This window comes from Gopherus evgoodei, chromosome 10 (assembly GCF_007399415.2).
Source record: "Gopherus evgoodei ecotype Sinaloan lineage chromosome 10, rGopEvg1_v1.p, whole genome shotgun sequence".
NCBI lineage: Eukaryota > Metazoa > Chordata > Testudines > Testudinidae > Gopherus > Gopherus evgoodei.
Genome location: NC_044331.1, coordinates 19,299,409 through 19,322,776, shown reverse-complemented (window position 1 = coordinate 19,322,776; position 23,368 = coordinate 19,299,409). Strand labels below are relative to the sequence as shown.

General features: G+C 44.5%; 1 protein-coding gene across 1 annotated transcript in view; it reads left to right on the top strand.

Annotated features, from left to right (window-relative positions):
• The first annotated feature begins 9,340 nt into the window (after nt 1-9,340).
• Nucleotides 9,341-23,368, top strand: part of LOC115658931 (high affinity cAMP-specific and IBMX-insensitive 3',5'-cyclic phosphodiesterase 8A-like) — a 204,303-nt gene continuing 190,275 nt past the window's right edge. The window contains 1 exon segment of the mRNA XM_030578483.1: nt 9,341-10,907. Within this exon segment, the coding sequence (XP_030434343.1) occupies nt 10,647-10,907 (261 nt within the window). The 5' untranslated portion in view covers nt 9,341-10,646.

Below are 23,368 nucleotides of genomic sequence, written 5' to 3'. Positions count from 1 at the left end.
TTGCGGTGCATGTAGCCCGCCTAGTGCCTGGGCCGCAGTCAGAGTAGTGAGGCTGGTTTATTGGGAGCGGGAGGGGAAAATCTTTGATATTTGGCTCCATAAATCAAAACATGCCCAGTCATGCAGAAAGAACAGGCCCATGACGGGCTCCGCATACTGAATTAAAGACAGGTTGGTATAGAGTCAATAGGAGGAGAGCTGGGGAAACTCACCAACAGGAACAGAGAATTAATCCTCCTTGATCATAAGCGGCTGCATGGAATCATGGAGCAATATAAACAAAGCTGCCTTTGAAACACTGTTGTAATTGTAGAAGTTGGCGGTGGGCAGGGGGGAGACAACATTAACTTTGGTCTTTCCCCTCCCCACAAAAGTTTGGCTGGCTGAAGGAGAGGGCTAGGCCACTGGCTCTCAACCCATGGCACTCTTGCAGCCCAATCAGCACCCAGCTGGGGACCATGTGACATCCTCGGGGCCATACAGGTAGTATATTTATTGTATGGATGTGGTCCACATAACACATACCATTGTGCCCACTATGGTAAATAGGTTGAGAACCACTGGGCTAGGCAAAGAGGGCAGTCAGAGGCTGCTTTGGGCAGCAGCAGCCTCAAAACTCACCTCCTTGGTGCTGCTGATCAGCAGTTGAGCTGCATAGTTAAATAGAAAGGAGGCATCGGCAGTGCAGCTTCCTATCTCTAGGGAATGCTTTGGCCAGCAGCTGGGCAGGCAGGAGGCTGTACCTGTGGGTTGTCTTTCTGGAACTGGCAGGGGATAGGTATGTGGAGGTCTAGTTGCTGGCCTCCAGTAGCTGATCCTCCTGGGAGGGGAGGCAATCTGGAAGACAGGGGGAAGACAGCAGGACCTTGAATGTGGTGGAGGCTCCTCTTTGCTAGGCTGTTCCAGACCCTGGGGAGGCAGGAATTCACACCAGAATCAGGTCAGTGCACAGAGCTCTTCTATGCAGTCACTGGAAAGAGAGTTAATGGGAGTAAAACACAGTCTCAGGATGGTGAAAAGAAACCATAGCTCCATTGGTGACATGGTCTCAACTGCCCCTTCAGCCTCTATCCCTCAACTCTAGCTTCAGCCACCTTCTTCCCTTTGGGTGGTGGCCAGTTCTTACATGTGGTGAAAGCTCATAGTGACCACACCTTCATACTGCTCCTTGGGCCTACCTCCCTCCTCTGAATATTAATTTCACTGAGGCCTGCTGTGTCTCATCAACTGCACCCTGCATCGAGGATTGCCTGCTCTGAATGAAGCTATGCCGGGAGATTTCCCCCCCCCCCCAACACAATGTAATGTCATTTTCTTAAAATATCCTGTTAAAATTTCCCAGATTGCTTTCAATAGTCACTGGGAGAGTGATGCCGATTCTGTGAGACTTCAGGCCAATCCTGGAAGGCTGGCAAACCTACCTGCACCCCAGGCCAAGAGGTTTCCGGAGACACCAAAGGCTGCAGACAGGGCTGGCGCTTCCGTTTAGGCAACCTAGGCGGTCACCTAAGGCACCAGGATTTGCGAGGGTGGCATTTTGCTGCCCTCGGCGGCAATTCGGCAGCTGGGGATTCTTCCGCGCTCTGGGTCTTCGGCGGCAATTCGGCGGCGGGAGGTCCTTCCGCACTCCGGGTCTTCGGTGGCAAGTTGGCGGTGGGGGGTCTTGCATGCTCCAGGTCTTTGGTGGCAATTCGGCGGCGGGTCCTTCACTCGCTCCGGGACCCGCCGCTGAAGTGCCCCGAAGACCGGGAGTGTGGAAGGACCACCCCGCCGCCGAATTGCCGCCAACCAGGAGCACGGAAGGACCCCCGCCTAGGGCACCAAAAGCCCTGGCGCCGCTCCTGGCTGCAGAGTGGAGAGACCTGCTCCTCCTCCTCCTTCCCACCCCGTAACCAATCAGGGCTCCAAGTCAGGGTTGGCTTTCACAGCACTGGTGCTGGCCTGTGGCGTGAGGGGTTCCACAAAAGGCAGAGAGAGGAATGGGGACTTGGTCAGAGATGGACAAGGGGGACGTGGATGTAAGCTTTAGAGAGGCCCTGGGGCAGGGGAATAGTGGAGGATGCAGAAAGGGATGGATGGGGGTGGGCCTTTGGAAGAGCACAGAGAAGAGGGATGACTCGGGGGTTCCCATGGGACAAAGGAGCAGAGAATGGGGTTGGCACAGCAGGAGGAGTGAGTCAGGAGCTTGGGGGAGGAAAGGGGGAGGGAAAACAAGTGCTGGAGGAGGGGTTTGGAGGAGAGAGGAATTCTGAGGAAAGAGTTTAGGGAGAAGCAGGAGAGACTGAAATCTGGAAAAAGGGTGAAATGTCTGAGGAAAGGGAGGGTTTGAGAGAAGAAGGACTCAGAAAATCTGGAGGCATGAGAGAAAAGAAGGCAGAGAACTATGGAGAGTGAAAGGGTTTTGAAGGAGGGAAAAGAGGAGAAGAGATGGCATTGAGCAGAGACTAGGGTGGGTGAGGATGCTACAGAAGAGAAGTAGGCGAGACTGATAAATTTAGTGGGGAGTAGAGGAGGTGGTGACGGGAGAGAAGGGGTGACCTTGTCTAGCTGTGCTCGTAGAATCAGATGTCTCCATCCCAATGATTATTTTGTGGTTTGATGAGTGTACTGTGTAAACTATATTGCATCAAGAATCCATTCTAACTGCACCAATGAAACTGATGAAGGTAGTGCATACACCAAGTATTTTTATGTTTTAGATATAGGACTCTAGGTACTAAAGTTTGAAAATTGCTGAGCTACTCTCTCTTCTGTAGCCGCCTTGGATTCTCTAGCAGTACAGATAATTGTGTGAATCTTGCAGCAGCTACTAGTGAGCCTGCAGGCCAGACTTTCAAATCAGGGTGCTTTCAATGTTTAAGGCCCTAGAGGAGTTATGAGATGCAAAGATCTACAGTTTCTTTTATTGGGGGGTGGGGAGGGGGTGTTTTTAGGAGATCATTCTCTGAGCAGAGGGCAAAACCCAGCCTTCTCTGGCAGTTTCCACCACTGTTTCAGGTCATCTCCCACTCCCCTATTGTAGAATACTTCTACCCTGACATATGCAGAAATGCAACCTGAGGAACGGTGGTAGATCAGAGTAGGGTGGTATAAGGTAGTTTAATCTTTTACAAATATCGGGGCGGGGGGTGTCAAGCTAAAGTAGATTTAGAGATGGCTAGGAAGCTGACAGAGAACAGGCAAGAAAAATCAGGACTTGATACATTGGTAACAAATCCCCCTGATTTTAATGTTTTGACATATAATTGTACTTTTAAATTTTAAGCCTACATGTATATTCTGTAAATGATTTTGAATGTGTTACAGCTCCCACTCATCCAGGGGTCAAACTGTTCACTTAATCATTTCAAGTTTCTCCATTGCCCTCTCTTGTACTCTGCAATCCATGATCACTCCCTCCCTCCTTAAATTCAACTTTGTTCTCTGTAAACAACCTGCCTCCTTCACCTGTCATCCCTTAAAACTAGTGAACCTCTGAGTTCTCTCAACAGAACAGTCTTTCCTGACTCCTCATTTACTGAGTCTATACAGACCTTATACTTTCCCCCAGTCCATTTGTCAGTGCCTACAATATATTTTCCTCTGCTCTTTTGCACTCTTTCATTCTCTCTTAAATAGCAAGGTCTATAGTTTCCTCAACTGCACTGCAGCAAGTAAACAACAACAAGCCCCTCCCCTTCCAAAACAAAACCACTATGGCACAAGGTGAAACAGCCGTGCTATAATGGGCTAGTTCATACAATTTTGAATTTTTTACCGAGATTGTTGAAGATTCTAAATCTTGAATAGCTTTGTATTTTAAAAAGCTTTGCAATTCAAAACAGAGAAATTCTTAATTTACACAAGAACAGCTTTAACAACTGTCATGGCTGGGTCTAGTACAATATCATAATATTCTGGGAACAGCAGGGAATGCTATTTCTGATATATCAGCAGCCGTTTTTAAAATAAAAATGGGAAACATGACATGGCCACAGGTAACAAGTGCCTGAAAACCAATGCCCAGACCAATGTCTTTTGTTTAAAAAAATATTTCCCCTCTTAATTGGATTTTCATTAGTACAGCGCTGCCTCAGTAGTGTTTTCCACTCACTTTTCAAAGATTAAGTGCTTAATCATGTATTCCATGTGCATCCCAAACTCCTATTGAAAGCAAAGAGAATTCTTGTTTGAAGGGCTTTTAGGGTTGGGCATTAATGTGGGAGACTTAAAAATACTTTTTTTGTTTGTTTATGTTTTGTTTTGTTTTTTTTAAACTATGTAGTGCCATGGTGGGAAAAGATTTTGAGAAAGTGGGATGCTGCTGTGCTTCTGTGTGTGTCCATTTGTGTCTGTGTATATAAAGTCAATATTCTATCATTGTCTGTATAAATGATTCCCCCTCCCCCCATGTTTAGGGCCCTACCAAATTCATGGTCCATTTTGCTCAATTTCACGGTCATAGGATTTTAAAAATCATAAATTTCATGATTTCAGCTATTTAAATCTGAAATTTCATGGTGCTGTAATTGTAGGGGTCCTGACCCAAAAAGCAGTTGTATGGGGATCGCAAGGTTATTGTGTGTGTGGGGGGGGCGTGTTGTGGTACTGCCACCCTTAGTTCTTTGCTACAACTGGTGGTGGCACTGCCTTCAGAGCAGGGCAGCTGGAGAGCGGTGGCTGCTGGCCGGGAGCCCAGCTCTGAAGGGAGAGCCGCCATCAGCAGCAGTGCAGAAGTAAGGATGGCATGGTATGGTATTGCCACCCTTTTGTGCTGCTGCTGGTGGGGCGCCGCCTTCAGAGCTGGGTGCCTGGGCAACAGCTGCCGCTCTCTGGCCACCCAACTCTGAAGGCAGTGCAGAAGTAAGGGTGGCAATACTGTAACCCCCTCCCTAAAATAACCTTGCAACACCCCCCCAACCACCTTTTGGGTCAGGACCCCTAATTTGAGAAATGCTGGTCTTTCTCATGAAATCTGCATAGTATAAGGTAAAATCACACAAAAGACCAGATTTCACAGGGGGAGACCAGATTTCATGATGCGTTTTTCATGGCCGGTGAATTTGGTAGGGCCCTATCTATATTTATCTGATTTGGACAGGCCGAGCTATCAATTCAGAAGCATTTTTCTGCTGGGAACTAAAAAAGGGAAAGCAAAGATCTATTTTTCATGTTAAAAAATCTAAGATTTTTAACTTTAAAGTGGATATAGTTAGAAAAATGACACCATGGATTTCTGCACTTATTCTCTCTGTAACTTCCAGAGCATGAGCATGGAGACAGATCATCTGGTCCTAAGAGGTCATAGATCAATGGTGTGGAAGAAGCTGATGCTACCATTGCCAATGCTTGAACGTGATCTGTAAGGAAAAAAGGGAGAACTTCATTCTCCATAGATGTACGTCCAGCACCAATAAATAAATAACAACTATTTAACAATGCAAGTAATGTGGTTATACTGGAAAGCCACACTTCTTCAAAATGTTGGCCATCAGTTTTGTGCCTCGTAACCCTTCTGTTTCTGTTATAACCATATACACACAATCATATGTTACTTACATAAATATATCTTTTGATTGAATTAATATATTTGCTGTTATGGTCACCACTTGGACACACATTTTGTTCTTCATTATAGCAGAGCTACCGCTCCACTATACTCACTAAATCTCCTACTATTTAAAGATGGCTGTTCTAAGTGCTCTGAAATACACATGCTGATTTGGATTGTCTTGAAGTTTGCTCTGCCTCTTGGGGGTACAGGATAGGGTTAGTGGTTCAAATTTGAGGTCATCTGAGCAAAGGATTCCTGAGATACTACCTCCCTATAAACCCCTACTCTTTAAAGAATCGGGTGATTTTGTCTAACTTTTTTTGTGCAGGTCTGGGGCTTGAACTATGGCGCTGGTCCTCCCCAAACTAATATCAACCTTCGGGATTTATCTCAGCTAGTGCACAGCACTTTGGGGAATCAATGCTGAAAAAATTGAGGGTTGGCAAGAGCTAACCTGACATCCCTGAGAGGCTGAAATGTTCATGTGCAGCAAGGCTAGGGCTCTGTTAACAGCTTGCAATCTGTTGACACTATAAGTGCAGGGCTGAAGGGGACATGCTGTGGTCATTGGACCTGAGCTGCACCCGTGCACTGTGAGTTGAAGCCCTGCCCGTGACAGTTTTCAGAGAATGCGTGTTGTGCACATTATTTGTTCTCTGCTTGCATTTGACAGGGATTTATTTGAAAATGAGACCAACCTTTCAGGTTTCAGAGAAATATTTTAAAGTGCTCTCAAATCAGGGCTGGCCTTACCATGAGGTGAACTAAGATGGCCACATCAGGTGCCAGACTGTGGAGAGGTGCCACTAGGACCCAGAGTGTAGAAAATTGTGTATTTTCTCTGCTCTAGATGCACAGAGATGGTGGAGTGCTGTGCTGGAGGAAGGAGGGCACAAGAGACATAACAGGCGGGTAGGAGAAAAGGTGAAAGGGAATAACAGAAAGCAGCAGGAGCTGCAGGGGGAGAGAGGAGGAGGAACCTCTTCTGTACCTCTCAGGCACCTCCAGGAGCCTTGACTGATTAACACCAGCTTCTCAGAGAGCTTCCTGTTTCCTGCTGCTTCCCTGAACCCACTTGAGGACATCAGCCATACAGAACAAATGACTTTAATGGTGCGTTTTTTAACAACAGAACCTAGTCAACTGAAGTAGTAGGAGCCAGTTAGGCCCTTAAGATGCTGGTATCTTCCCTCACTCAGGCCCTGCTACCACCCTGCTTATTTGTCCCCTTCCGTTGGGTGTTGAGGGCCACTACAGCTGGCACAGAACAGCAGTCATGAGTGAAAGAAGAAAACACCCCTCTGGGGCAGCATTCAGAAAAAGAAAGCAAGCAAAGGAAGCTTTTCTATCTAAGCAGGAAGGAGCTCTCCTACGATACATAGACACAAATGCCTTCTGGCCTTCTGGCCCCAGTGAGGATGAGAGTGGTGAGTAGATGCCTGATCTTCCAGTTACTCAGAGTGCAGGTGACCTGGCAGCTACTGCAGCATCCATATCTCCATCTCAAATGGATGTAACCATGCACATTCCTGAAGAAAAGTGTAGATCACAGAAGAGTGTGGTGGAGGCGCAAGAAACAGCTGCTGCTGCTGAGTTTAGTTTCTTAAGTCTAGATGATCCAGGACTGTGGACCCCAGGGGCAGCTCTATGTTTTTTGCCGTTCCAAGCATGGCAGTCAGGCAGCCTTCGGCGGCATTTCTGTGGGAGGTCCGCTGGTCCTGAGCCTTCAACGTACCTGCTGCCGAATTACTGCCGAAACCGGCGAACCTCTCACAGAAATGCCACCCTCACAGCGACTGGGGTTGAGCAGCGAGAGGGATGAGCGGGAGGAGGGTTGGAGCAAAATAGGAAAGAATGATGTGGAAAAGAGGGGATTAGCATTGTGCAGTGGGGAATGTTGGGTGTGTGTGTTAAGCTCTGTCCTCCCAAACTGCCCCACACCAATACCCTGCCCCCCTCACTTTTGTCCTCACTTCAGAACATGCCCCCACTGTCTCCATTTCAGTCCCAGCACTGTTCCTGCATCTTCTTCCCAGCTCCTCAGCCTGTGGGCCTACATCAGTGCCTACCCCTCTGTGGGAAGAAGGGATGAGTTGTGCTGGACATTCAGAGATGGGGGACAAGAAGATGATGCAGGAGCAGTACAGGGACTAACATGCAGCCACTGCCTTCTGTAGCTGGTTTCATCACTGCCAAGGAATCAGCGGCACTGGAGGGGGAGAGCTGGGCTATGGTACAGGGGGATGCTAAGAATTTATTTTAAAAAAGAACAAGAAAATTAACTGCCCCTGAACTTGGTTAATGCAGACTTAAGTTTGCACCATGGTGCCTTGTTCCTTTTAGAACATTGAATTCAGCTACTCTCAAGCCTCTGAACACCAGGAAACAAAGAGTTAATGTAACACAAGCTTAAACTTCTTGAAACCATCAATACAGAATTAAGGGACATGCCCCTCCTGCAATGAACCTTAACTCTGCCCCTGCTGCAATTTGGGGGAGGATATGCCATATTCTTCATGCACAATATGGAGGCAAAATCCCTTCTTTAAGTACAAAACCTCAACTTACCCACACTCCATAATGAAAAGGGAGCAGACCTGGGCCAGGTCTCGGTTATTTGGCAGATTAGTTTAAAGAACCCCCCCATTGCTACTTAAGGATTTCAGTGTGTTTAATGAGACCTCTGAAATCTCAATTAACAAACAAAACTTTTAAATCAAGGACTCTCACCTTGACAAAATAAAACTGCACATTAGAGCAGGTGCAGAGAATAATGTATATAACAGAGCAGCTTCTGCAGGGGTGGTGGTGTGTTCACCACAACGCTCCTTGCGATTTACCTGGCACAGGGGTTGGCAACCTCTACTCGGGCAGTCCGGACCAGTTTGTTTACCTACCGCCTCAGCAGATTCGGCTGATTGCTGCTCCCACTGGCTGCGGTTCACCCCTCCAAGCCAATGGGAGCTGCTGGAAGCGGTGCGGGCCGAGGGATGTACTGGCTGCGGCTTCCCGTCGCCCCCATTGGCCTGGAGCAGCGAACCGCCAGTGGGAGCTGCGATGGACAGTGGTGTTCAGTCTGTGAGCCACAGACCCCAGAGGGGCCGCAGACTATGTCTGAGATTTCCAAAGCGGTCCATGCCATCATTTGAAAATGTGTAAGGGTCTGCAAATGAAAAAAGGTTGAAAAGCACTGCCTTAGGTTAGGACCGAGAACCAAACAACCCCCCGTTTGGGGTAGGTAAGTATCATCACCACCCCCAGTTTACAGATGAGGAGATTGAGGCTCAGCTCGGTGATGCCCGGGGATGGGCAGACAGATGCAAAGCTGGAAATGGAGCCAGTCCTAGCTCCCAGCCACCACAGGTGCTGCAACCAATGGGACAATGCCAGGGCCAGTATGGGAGGGTCCCCTTACTTTAGCCCTCAAAGGGGCTCGCCCCAGGTGGCGCCCCAGCTTCCCCGTGGAGACACTCCTGCTCGGTGCACTGGCCCTGGCCTGCAGAGCCGGGGACCAGCCCCGAGCGCGCTGCTGCCGCTGACGGGACCAGCCCCCGCTGGGTGCGCAGGGGCCCGGCGGCGACGGGAGCAGTTTGAAATTCGCTCCTTCGCGCGGGGCCGCCTGGCATCGACCGGGCCGCTGCAGATTGGCCCTCGCCGGCTCATTTGCATTGACGCCAATAAAGGCTGGAGGTCACCGCTGGCGGGTGCTTGTATTGGCTCCGCCGCTGCTGTCAAACACCGGGGCAGAACTGCAAGGGGAAGCCTCGCAAGCGGGCAGCTTTGGAGGGCGGGGGGGGCGGGAAAGGGAGGGGGGGTTGCTGCTGAGAAGCATCAATAAGAACAGCATCCACAGGCACGGAGCAAGGAAAGGAGACGCCGAGGAGAGGCACTCCTCCTGCCCAGCCTCAGCTGCAGGGAGAGCGAATGCTGGGAATAAACCTCTCGCCATTTTAATGCATGCCGCGGAGATGGGACTCTAGGATAATTTTTTTTTTAACGTGTGTGCAACGTTTTGCATCTTTTCTGTGACCACGAAACATGGAGGAGGCCCTTTGATGCCTCTGCCAGCTGAGCCGGCTCCTCCTCTGGATCTCAGCAGCCCCCCTCTGAGTTATGCAGTATTTTTGTTAGGGTTGCTCCTATGGTTGCCCACCCCCACCTTCCCCGGGTCAACCTCTGAGCTTGCTTCCCCGTGCCTCCCAGCCAGCCGCCCCTTGCCAGGCTGGTGCAGTGCAGCCGGGAGCGCCGGCTGGCTAGCCCCGCGGCATGGAATGTTCTGCTGGATAGAAGAACCCCCCTGTTTCCGAAGGGGGGAATCTTCCTTCCGAAGCCCTCGCCAAGAGGAGGCTAGCCCGTGAATGTCAATAGCCAGCCTGCGCGGCGGCGGCGGCTCTGGGGACAGAGGAGGACGGAGAGGAACATGAATCGGACGGGAGCGTGATTGAGGAACACCCTCTAGCTTGAGAGGGGAGGGGGGGTTGATTCCCCCCCCTCCAAAAAAAAAAGGCGCAAGGCAACGAACAGGCTCGGGTCTTGATCTTGGTGAGCGGGCTAAATCGACACGCAGGGCCTGGTGAGGGCTGTGGGAGACAAGGTGTGTGTGGGGAGACTCCCCACCCACGGCCCCCAGGGTTAATTTGTAACACTTTGCAAACCCCAGTGGAAAATATTCGGTTCTGTGGGCTAGTGCGGAGAGGGAAAATGGTCCAATGTTCAGGGCGCTGAGCGCTTAGTCCGAGGAGACGCTGGTGTGGCTGCCTCCCCCCATCCCTTTGCCCGGGCTGACAAAAAATCCTAACCGCGATTTTGAGATGGCTTCATTGGAAAGAGAGAACCGGTGAAAGCATGAACTGGGCCAGCTCTTGAACCCCCTCCCAGCCCCGCTGCTGTTCTTGAGCGCCACGGATCCCGTTTCCTGGAGGAGGAAAGAGAACACACTTTCTGGGGGTGTAGAAAGGACCGATGACAATGCTCCCGAGCGTAGCGGAGAAGCAGGAAGGAGATTCAACCTGTTAACAAACAAACAAAACAATTATAATAATAATCAAAGGGAAAAGACCCACTGGAAGGAGGAAAAAAAAATTTAGAAATAGTCCCGAAGTGGTCACAAAGCATGGGCTGTGCTCCAAGCATCCACATCTCTGACAGCAGGGTGGTTTATCACAGTAGCAAAGAGTCTGAGGAGTCCAATTCCCCTCACCAGACCAACACAACCATGTCTCAGCAACAGCAAGGCAACTCCGTCCCGGGATTATTCATTAAATCCTCCAACACATCCACTTATAAAGTGAGGACTAATTCCTCTAAGAAAGACAAGAGGGAGAACAGCCAGAGAATGGAGCCAGACACCCAGACCAGCAGATCCAGCTTGAAGGTAAAAAGAGCGCTAGACAGAAGCACTATTTCTCTCAGAACAGGAGTTGGCTCCAGTGATTTGACCCAGGGAGGCATCTGAATGCGAAAGCTGATTGTGGAAGCTTTAATGGCTTGAGCAGTTAGTTAGTTTATAAACTAATCAGTGTCATGAAACTACTTTGCGATGTTCCCAAACCTGTTTCTTCATTCCATGGGAAGAGTTTTTGGTGTAGTGGAAAAGGAGAGCTGTTTAAATGTCCTTGTCAATCTATTAGATCAAGGCAAGGAGATAGGCCCTCTGCATTCGGCAGCAGAAATTTCTATGGTGGGACAAGGCTTGTGTGAGCCTGCACTGCAACTAACATGTATTTACATCTGTTATTGACTTATCAAATATTGCTATTTGTGCTTGCCTTTTTGGGGTGCAAATACCAATGCATATAAAACTATCTGGTAAATGGGCCTGTCACTTTAAACCCTTTCTTCCCCTCAGAAAAGCTGGAACAGGAATTTTTGGATAGGGTTCTGATTTTACATTACCACTTGTGACTTTGCTTGCTTTCTAGACAAGCTATTTTGTAGAGTATTAGTGTGTGTATACATACATATAGCATAATCCCAGTGTGCCTCACAGAAGGGCACATACTGAAAAAATAAAGAATTTGTGATTTTTAAAATAAGTTAGGAGCACTGAAGAATTGCATTTTATTTACTTTCTCTGAGTGGCCTATATTTGTTAAGTTGCTAATATAGTTTTTGTGGTTGAGTGTTTTCTCAGTTTTTTGAAGCTTCTGCATTTTGTAGAAATAAATAAGTACAATGAAAAGGCAAGTTATGGATGCACAGAGCTATTATATAACATGGCTGATCCTTGGCTTACCGTGATATCTGTTAAGAGATACACAGCTGTAAATATAAGATATAGGTATGACATACAGAAAGGAACTAACAAAGAGTCACAACATTTGCAGCTTACAATACCTCTAATAATTTGTACCGTTTTCTGAACCTTTTGCAATCTATATTAAGAATGTGTCTACGTTATTGATTGTGAACTACAACAATTTGTTTCTGTGGTGTGGGTGATTCTCTTAAATTACTTGCCCCCAAATATAACAATGTCACTTCATAGAGTTGAAAAAATGTGGGATGTAAGAAGAAACTATATAGGTAATAGGATGAATAACTAGAGCAATTATTTGCCAAATTAACATTTGTATTTGTGTTCTAAATAAGACACAAGAAACTGAGCTATGAGACTACATACACACCAAAGTATGCTGATGGAATCATGGAAACTACAATAAAGAAATACAAGTTATTTATGTTGTCATCAGAACTCTGAGATTTGTTTGGGTAGCTTTTATTTATTTTTTCTGATTTTCAAGTATGTGCTTGAAGGATCTCAGCATTTTAAACAAGAAAATCTTATAACATTCACATTTAAAGATACTTTAGTCTTCTATATGTTTACTCTGTTAAATAATACATATTGTCAGAGAATCCAGGGAAGAAGAAAACAGTTTATTTTTTTTTTTTTTCAAGATGCTTATGAATACATTGCTTGTTAGTGGGACAGGGACATCAGAGGTAACTCAGCCAGACATGCGGTTGATCTTAGTTCACGTTCATACTCTAATCTTGCCGGTAATTGTCTAGGTTTTTTTCACAAAAAGTCGTATTTCATAGCTGTGATGGTAGGTTACTGCTGACAACGCTGCTGCAAAATGATTGTTTTTCCTTAATGGGAGTAGTTTTTTTGAAAGATCAATTTAATACTAAGGTGATTTCACCTCTCCACCTCCTGGCTTTCTTGTTTAAAATCCTGTGCTATCCTTCAGATATATAAAACAGCATAGAACTGTACTTTCTCTGCTGTTATTATTAGCCTGTATATTGTTATCACATTTATTATCCTTACTATGTTAGCTTACAACAATGTTGTCACTGAAATTGTATTGTGTATAAAACTGAATTGTACTATTGCTGTGTCACCTACTCTCAGTGATACAGTAAATTTCTTTTACAAAGAAACAGAGCACAAGAAAATTGAGACTAAGGGGCCCAGTCCTGATTCCATTGAAGCCAGTGGGAGGGTGGGAGCAGTATCTGGTGCAAGGTCCTACAATCATACAACTTTGAAGTTAGTAGGACTCTGGCCCAAGGAGGAACTGTGGGAATGAGCATGGTACCACAAACCATTAAACATTTGCAGAGGGCTGAGAACCTTCTCTGAAGTGCTTGGACACCTTCAGTGGCACTCAGCATTGTGCAGAACATGGTCAGCACCTCATGAGGTTAGCCAATGATTATCATGTGATAGGGTAGTTGGAATGCCTCTGATTTGTATCTATAGCAGTTACCTGCCTGAGTGACATTTTTTCTCTGTCTCTCAGCAATAGTCACACCTGGGCCAAACTCTCCTCTGTTACATATGGAAGTCAGGAAAGTCACAGTTACACATAAGAACAAAATTTGGCCCACTGTGTGTGCATCACCTGTTTTCACTCCCATTTGTAGAAACGTTTATGATGATGTAATCCCTTTCCTTGGACCAGTATGTTTGGTTATAATACGTACGACTTTCAAGTAAAAAAGCACCATACAAAAACCCAACCAAATCCGAGATGTAAAAGAAGAGACTCTCTTTCTCTCTCTCCTGCTAGCTGATACTGAGATTTATTCTATATCTATTTTAGAGTATGTTCTGATATCCATTAAGATCAGATGACAGGGAATCACTAAATGTAAAATGTCTTCCCACTGTATTTTATGCCTCCGGTCATCAATGAAATATGTCTACAAAGATTAACATTTCTTCCTTAATAAGGAAAAAATCAAACCTTTTCCAAAGTGATCTTGCAGAATACTTTGTGTAGTGTATGTAGGCATACATGTATTTAGCAATACTATATCTGGCATAAATGATTGTGGTGATATCCATGTAATAAGCCAAGAAATCATATCATAAATAGCATTCGGTGGCCTCACATGTCCCCATTAATCAATACTCCCATGAGATGTTCTAACATTGGTAATCTCTGAGCCGCTTCAAATAAGTGTCACATCTTAAAAAAATGAACCTGCCTCAAAAATGTTTCTTTTTTGCCCCCCAAATATAGAATTTTCAATCCAAAATTACATTGGTCTTTGGGCAGGCTCTGCAATATTTAGCCCTGGAACAGTGACAAATTTAAGGTCTGATTATCGTAGAATACTGTTGGAAAGCACATATTTCCAGGGTACCAATGGGATAGCACTTGCTTTTAGCCCCAAAAGATCCCAAGATCTTGGACTTTAAGGCTCTGATACTTGTATGTACATTTTAAATGTACCAACTATATTTTTTTCTTTCCCTCCAAAGTTTTTATATAATTGGACTCATGGTACTAAAATACCTGGCTTTACAGAAAGGAGGATTAAAAAAAAATCCATACATTTAAAAAAAACCAAACCCTGTCTAAAACATTAATATATTTGCTCAGTTAAAAATGTGGCATAAGCAGAGCAAATGTTGATATGGTGTAAATGTTTAATTGGCACTTGTGTAGAATGACTTGCATAGCTTGCTCATGGCATTGCTCTTTGTGAGCAATATGCTGTCCCAACATCATGTCAATGAACCCTTGTACTTCACCATGCTCATACGTTCACTCTGTATTTCATGCCACAGTAAATTTACTTGTGTAATATTTTCTTTTTCTTGTATGGCCCTTGACAAGGAGTATTTTCAACAATATACACACACCAAGGGGTGTGTTTGGGGAGTGGGCAGTAAACCAAAGGCTCTGATATTTTAAGGTAAAAGCAGATCACGTTGTAAAAGGCTGTTTGATTTTTATCTGCTGGTTGGGGGCCAGCAGATGAAATCCAAGGCTGTAGAAACAGTAAGCATTCTTAGTTCAAAACCTGTTGAACTGTCCTTTTCTGGGTAGTTTAACAAACATGAAATAACATCTATAATAGTCCATTAATTAATGGCTCTGTAATGCTACGATGTACACTGACTTTCTCATTTAATCAGATATAATCTGTATGTATTTAATCACACATCATGGAGACTAGCATGCTCTCCTGCCCTGCTTGGGCTGTGCATTCCCGCCCCTGGGAACACATGGTGGGCTCTCCCTCTCTTTGAAACTCCCACATGTAGTGTCCCCATTCCCACTGAGGCCATCCAACTCTCTTCTGATTCCTCTCTGCTCCTTCCAAAGTCAGTTCTCAATCATTCCCATGACAACCCTCCTCACCGTCATTTCCCTCCCACTGACATCAGCCCTCCTGTATAGAGATCCTTGCTCCCACTGAGATGATCCTTCCCACGCTGAGACACTCTAACCTTTCTCGCTCCCTGCGGCTGCCAGACTCCCAGGCTGCCTTTTGATTCTGTTGTTGGAAAGGACAAACCCTTTCTTTGCCCGTGGACTGTAGATTCCTTTTGAGTTGATATGAAGCAAACTTAAATAACTAGGCCTTTGATGCGTTGAGAGTATGTTCAATTTTACTTCAGCCTTGCATGCTGAAATCAAAGTGTTTCTTTAGATTGCTATGATTCGATTTGATTTTGGTTTGAATAGAAGGTAGAAGAGCATCAATTCAAAGAGCAGGCCTAAGGCCACTCACAATGTATAAATTGCTGTGCTGGGAGCATACTATGAGCCTTTTTTTTTTTTTTTTTTTTAAATCATTCAGACTAGCCAATGGAACTACTACTCCCAATCCTTGCATAGGTCCCAGACCTGCTCTTGCTGAAGTCAATAGCAGTTTGACGTAGAATAGGAACATGCCAGAATTGCATCTCTGAACGTCAGCGCAGCTTCTTGTGTGGCGGAGGCAAGCAGGATTTGGCCCTGAATGTTTGGAGTGGATGATGTTAACTCCATAATGATTCTTTTCAGCTTATACCTTACTGACAGAAGCGAAACACTCTTTTCTCTCTGCCTCCTGCAGCCATGTCCCTCATCCTTTCTGGCTGGAACTTTCTGTGTGTCAGTCTCCTGCCAGTTTCAGGCTTTGTGGAAAGTTTCTTAGCCCTTTTTCTCCTTACACCTGTGTGTGTTGATGTGGAAAGTCTTGAAAATAAACATTTATTTCCGTTCTCTTTGCAGTATGTCATTTCGCTTAACACACTGTGCCTGTTGTTATCTTAAAATCTTAGTTAACAGGGGGATGTGTAAACCTATTTGGATAAATCCACAGTAAGAAACATCCTAGTGATATAATACACTTGCTCACACTGTTTTTTAACCTTGCCCCAAACCCCAAATTCATCGAAAAGTTAATTATATAGTATTTTTCCCTCTTTCCCTCCCTTGCTCCCCAGTATTGTATGGTATGAAATTATAGTTCAAGGCACCAGTCTCCTTAGTATTTAAGGTGTCAACAGTTCAGTTTTTAAAATGTGAAGTGATAACACAAGTAGTAAATAATGATCATTGCTGTGAAACAGTCCCACCAGATGTAGATTCTTGCTCCTGGATCATGTTCAATGACAACACTATTGTACACTCTAAATAAGAAAAAGCTTACAAACAATATGGCTATGAAGGGCATATTGTTTCCAGCTTTTTGTGTAACCAAATATTTTTTTTAAATGTTGCTCATAGCTCATTTGAAGCTATTCTATTTAGAAACCATTTTGCTTCCATATGTTGCTTATGTTTTTAATATCCATTCTTCTTGTTCAAGTATTTATCCATATTCAGAAACAAAGTCAGAACCTTTCCAGCATTAGTGACTGCAATTTTTATGATATTCCGAACAGGAGTATAATAATAATACTTTACACTTCTAAAGTATTGTGCATCTGGGGGCAGGGAGGAGAAGGGGCCGTTTCTTCAATGCTGAAGACTATTTACCTAAGTAAGGACTCTGTAATTGGCCCCATTAACAACAAGTAAGGAAGTCCCTGGATCCTGCACTTTTCGGAAATAAACATAATGAATAGAGAAACATAAAGCCCTTATTTGCATCCAAAGAATAATGGAAGAAACCTAAAGCAAGTATGATAGATGAGCAGATTGATTTCTAAATAGAATTATTTCATAAAAATTTTTCATAAGGCATCAGGCTGTCTGTCCCTCCCACCCCATCCCACCTTTTTCGAAGGTGATCTAGTACTATGTACTTAATAGAGTCAAATAGCAAACATATTTGCTAAATATCCGTGGAGTTAAAAGGTTGATAGTAAAGCTTAGAAGAGTGTTCATTAAATGTGATTGCTTGTTATCTGGCCAACTTATAATTTTCTGTATGAATTGCATTCAGTGCTTTATAGGCCAAGTTCATCCATAACTTTAATGGAGATTGACCGGAGATTAATTTGCCTCTATGACCTTCTGTATGTAACTACCTCTGGTCTAAAATAATTAGATATCATGGTTCAACCATAGCTGAAACTGGTGAGGGTGACAAGATGCATACTGAACTTTTAAATATGTATTACTAAATAGTCTGACCACTCAATAGGAAAGGCTGTGATTTTTTTTTTCCATAAAGGCACCCAATGAGGTTATACACCCAAATCCCCTTGACTTTCAGTGATATTTGGGCACCTAACTTCCTTAGGATCCTATTGAAAATGCCCGCCTGAAAGCACAGTAAATTATGTTGATAGGATCATTACAGTAGGGGATGAAATTAAACAGTGAAGTCTCTGATATCTGCATTCTTCCAGCTCATCCCCTTCTGCTGTGGGCTGAACTGTTGACCCTGAATCAAACTCCCAGGCCCTTTTCTCCTCTTCGTTGTAAAATCTGTAAATATGTCACTCAACATTCCATAAAAGTTTAGTGTTTTATAAACCAGTAGTTGCAGCTTCCACATGTATATATGCCTTTCTGGAGAAAGGAAGAGTGTTAGAAAGTGACTTTTTTAATTCATTGAAATTACATCATGCTCATTCTCCCATTTCAGTGTGGTTTACAAATTAATTTGAAATTCTTCTTTTTAAATAATGTTTTTAACATTGTCTGTCTGTGTATTGGTACCTTTTCAACATCTAAAAACTGACAATGTGATGAGCTGCCCTTAACAAAGCAAAATATTTTGGAACACATTTTTGTAGGATTATTAAGATTTAAAGGCAGCATTTGGGATAAAATGATGTTGCCAGTTTAAAAAACAACAGAACCCCTGGTCTCCCATGTATGGGCCCAAGGGATGCACTGGAGGATCTCGGTGTTGGACTGGGCCTAGAGGATTTATTAATTTGTTTTAGTTAATTACACTGTGGCCAATTTTTATTTATTAGCTGCTACATCGTAAAGACCCTTTGTGGAGTTTTAGCTACTCAGCTCCTATTGGGCCTGATCCTGTTCCCACCAAAGCTAATGAGAGTTCTGTAACTGACGTCAATAAGATCAGGCCCATTAATTTTAATGGCTGTCATTTGGATATTAGACCCTGAATTTGGATTTTGGTTTCTTGTGTACATGTGAGAAAGATGAACTGCAAAAGATTCTTGTCCCCTAAATTGGATTTGTGCCCTTTTTCATGTGTGAGAATTTGCTTGGTTTGTTTTTTAGAAATACTAGGAAGCTTTCTTTTCCCCTACTTTTATTGAAGGAGCTCCTGGGTGTCTTGGAGCATGGCTTGTTTAAGTTCATATTTTAGTGGAAGGGGTAGGGGGTATTGAATCTATAACACACACTTTTTTTTTCTTCAAAATGTCAGTGATTGAAATTAATTGGGTGTTAACAAAAAGAAATGAAGTTATTTTTTAAACACTCTGAGTAAAAATCTTTTCCCCATTCAGTTACTCAACTTTCACTTTCACCTGTTGAGGGCCTATTTTTGCTTTTGCAGGTCACCTTTATTGCTGCAGGACCTGATACTTGGAAGTGCTAAGCATTTCCTCTTAGCTGCAGAGCATTCTCCACTCCTGTTCACATAGTGGAAGCTGAGGACCAAAGCAGTGTTAATATTAGCTCTTATGTGATGAGCTTGGTTATAGTGTCCTCACGCTGCCCCAGCACATGGGGCAAAAAATCTGTTAGGGTAGTGTGGCAGCATATAAGTTAATAAAACCTCCTGGTCCCAGGGCCTACCTGGGGGGTGGTAGCTCAGTGGTTTGAGCACTGGCCTGCTAAACCCAGGGTTGTCAGTTCAATCCTTGAGGGGGCCACTTAGGGGCCTGGGGCAAAATCAGTACTTGGGCCTACTAGTGAAGGCGCAGGGGGCTGGACTAGATGACCTTTCAGGGTCTCTTCCAGTTCTATGAGATAGGTATATCTCCATATATTATAAGTGTAAACCTCAAAGTTTATGGAGGTATGGGGAACAGTCCACAAGCCCACACCCTGCCTAGGTGCTCATCTTCCCCTGTGTACATGTGCATCAGAGGCAGCTTAATTTGACCCCTAAAAATTAGGGTGACACATTTTTGCTGACTTAATAACAATCATCCAGTTGTTCAGATGTATATTTCATTCCTGTATGAATTTATCAGTTTTACATTTCAAGTAAGTTTTTTGTTTTGTTGGTATTTTGAGCTATATAGAAATTGATAACTTTAAGCTGCTTTGATTTAAGTTGAGTTTTATTGTCTGTTCTTTGGTTAATAAGGAGGGGAATTTACTCTTTTAGTACAAACAAAATAATTATCACTTTCATTTTAAAGTTTCCTGGAAAACTTGCATTTTATATACTTGGAAAGTTCAAATATTTTTCTTTATACATTAAACATTTTATAAAGTGGAATGAACCCATTTCTGATGGGTGTGGGAGGAACAAGGCAGCCTTGAAATCATTTCATTGTTTGTTAGATTTCCCAGTTTCCTAAATAAATTTGTACAAAGAAAACACAGAATCACTGGGCAAATATAAAAGAATGACATCCTCTACTTCCCATTGTTTTTAACTTCGAGTTAGCAGTGACCTTTAACTCCCTACTGGGATGCAGTGGAAACTTTATGAGGCCCTATTTTACTTGCCACTAGAAGACAATGTATTTTTAATGTTGCATATTTGCCATAACTTTCTATCTTTAACTTTGGGCTGTATCGTGTTTAATAAAATTCCATCAGAGAAATAGACTTAAAAAGGACATTGCAACATAAACCTCGTTTATAAGAATTTTATTTGGGAAAAGCTATGCTTATGCTTTGTTTTTAAAAAGCAAAACAAAAGAACTCCAATTTGCCTTGGATATCCTCTTTCCTATATTAAGAAGAAGATATGGTAGTTGCCTCATCATTGAGAACACTTGTACCAAATACCAGATACTCTCCTTTTTTGACTCTTCTCAGCAGTAGCACAGAATTTACAAATGTATGGCTTTTAGTTTCAAGTTTCTAAATCAGGTGTGGGCAAACTTTTGGGCCACATCTGGGTATGGAAATCGTATTGGGGTTGGGGTGCAGGAGGGGGTGGGCTCTGGGGTGGGGCCAGAAATGAGGAGTTCAGGGTACGGGAGGGGGCACCAGGCTGGGGCAGGGGGTTGGGGTGCAGTCAGGAGATGGGATGAGCTCTCTGGGGTGCAGGCTCTGGGGTGGGGCTGGGGATTAGGGATTTGGGGTATGGGAGGGTGCTCCAGGCTGGGACTGAGCGGTTCAGAAGGTGGGAGAGGGCTCAGGGCTGTGGTGAGGGTTGGGGCATGGGGGGGTGAGGGCTCTGGCTTGGGGTACAGGCTCTGGGGTAGGACCAGAAATGAGGAGTTCAGGGTGTGTGTGGGGGGTCCAAGATGATGTATGGGGTTGGGGTGCGATGGGAGAGTTGGAGGCTCTGGGGTGGGGGGTGGGGGATGAGGGGTTTGGGGTGCTGGAGGGTTCTCTGGGCTGGGATCGTGGGGTTCGGAGGGAAAGAGGGGGATCAGGGCTGGGGTTGGGGCAAAGGAGGGGCTCAGGGGTGTAGGCTCTGAGTGGCTCTTACCTCAGGCAGCTCCCAGAAGTAGTAGCATGTTCCCTCCCCAGCTCCTATGCATAGGTGTGGCCAGGCAGCTCTGCAAGCTTCCCCATCCGCATGTGCTGTCCCAGCAGCTCCCATTGGCCACAGTTTGCAGCTAATGGGAGCTGTGGGGGCAGCGCATGGAGCCCCCTGGCTTTCTGTAAACATAGGAGCTGGAGGCGGGACATGGCACTGCTTCCAGGAGCTGCGCGGAGCCGTGCAGTGCAACCACCGTCCCCGTTTCCTGGTTGGAGCGCCGGAGCAGAACAAGCCCCAGACCCCGCTCCCCAGTGGGAGCTCGAGGGCCACATTAAATCACTTGGCAAGCCAAATGTGGCCTGTGGTTCGTAGTTTGCCCATCCCTGTTCCAAATGCATATATGCATTCCCCTCAGGAACTTTGAGTTTGTATTCATGTGTGTGTCTGTTTTTTTTCTAGACAACTGTCCATCTAACTTGTATGCAGTTTCCTTTCAGTTATTTGTTTGGACTTTTCTCCTCCCCAAAAAGTTGTGTTAGGCTGAGGGACCATCACCCATGATACTTTGGTGACTTGAAGCAGAAATAACTTCCCTTTTACACTACCACAGTTTAACTGGCTGATAAAATTGCCCTTTTTTCAAAAACAAGGAAGTTCACCATAAATGAGCACAGTACTTAGAATAAACATGAGGGGCCCAATTCTGCACTCAACTGAAGTCCATCAAAGGTCTACCACTCACTTCTGTATAGCAGTAGATGGACCTGGGTTCTAAACAATGCCTATGTATTTATTTGACTTTGCCAAAACAAATAATTACTTTTAAATACTGAAGCGTTTTGGCTACTGGTGACACGTTCTCTCTGTAGTTACAATCCCACTGTCTACAGCTAGAAGCCCATGGAAATCAGTGAAACTGTCTGGGTGGAGCCGAGGGCAGAACTTGGCCTGCTGTGTTTATATTTTGTGTTATATATGTTGTAGGGATTACATGTTAATAATAATGCAAAATGTAATTTGTGTACTTAAGATTGATTAAAGATGAATTGAAGACAAAATCTTATATTATCAGTCTTACAGAGGAATAGAATTGGGGGGGAAGTATAGTTTCTTTACTATTTATATTATGTTAGCAGAGGTATTCATCTGAGCAGTGGGTATATAAGAATGGATGCATTGTTGTGGACTTCAGGTCATAGGTTACATCCAAGAATTTATTGCAAATCCAGAGAAAACTGCCTTTCAAAGGCAAACTGTTATTCCTAATAGACTAAAGGAATTTTACTTCTGGATGTTCAGATAATCATAATCCTCAAGCTATACTGTTTTTTATTATTTGTCAAACAGTGTGTTACACTTGCCCAGTAGTTTGTGATCATGTAAAAGACTATATGTAACTCTCTCATTGTGGGGAGGCAGCGTAATCTAGTTTACAGAATACAGGGTTAATATCAGGAGAGCTGTTCCTGTTTCTCCCATTGATCTGCTGTGTCACCTTGGACAAGTTACTACATTACTCTACTCATTGCTAATATTAATTGTGGCTGTAAATACAGGATATAGGGGCATTAATCTGTTTAGGAACTGAGGGAAATGCCTGGCTGGATCAGACTAAGGGTCCACCTAGTCCAGTATTGTGTCACCATGTTGGCCAGTACCACCTGCTTTATAGGAAGGTGCAAGAAATTGTATAGGTTAAAGGTTTGTTATTGCTTAATTGCTTGTCTAAGGATTTAATGTGGGCATATCAATTTAATTTTTTCTTTATCACAGAGTTGAATGTAACATTGTCGAACAATTTTGGCATATAATATCATTGATCAATAAAGCTCTATCCCTGTCAAGACACAGTGGGATGCTGAATAGATATATGCAATACAAGGAAAAAAGCAACACAGAATGTAATTTTTTTTAGTGGAGGAATTATTTACAAATAGTTGTGTTATTTCTTGCCAGTCATATCTGCTGCTGGGGGAGGTGTGAGGATGAGTATACGACCCCAGTTCTGCAAACACTGTTGGCAGTGGCCAAGAATAACCTGTGATAGTTTTTAAAGAACAATTAGTGGAACAAATTTGCTATCCTAGTAATCAGTTTATAGTTTAAGAGGATCTTTAGGACCCAAAGGGCTAGACACTTACTTATATATAAGAAATATATACGATGTATAAAGAAGCTGAGGGTGACACTGACAGTCAGGGAGTCAAAAAAAAAATTAATTGGTGAACCTGTGAATGAGGACCAGAGGTCGGCAACCTTTGGCACACGGCTCACCAGGGTAAGCACCCTGGCGGGCCGGGCCGGTTTGTTTTACCTGCCGCATCCGCGGGTTCAGCCAGTCGTGGTTCCTGCTGGCCGTGGTTCGCCATCCCAGGCCAGTGGGGGGCGGTGGGAAACGGTGCGGGCCGAGGGATGTGCTGGTTGCCACTTCCTGCCACCCCCATTGGCCGGAGCAGCAAACCATAGCCAGTGGGAACCACGATTGGCCGAACCTGCGGACTTGACAGGTAAACAAACCGGCCTGGCCGCCAGGTGCTTACCCTGGTGAGCCGCATGCCAAAGGTTTGCCGACCCGATGTAGACTTTGCAAATGCAAAGAGCTGGTTTTAAAGGTGC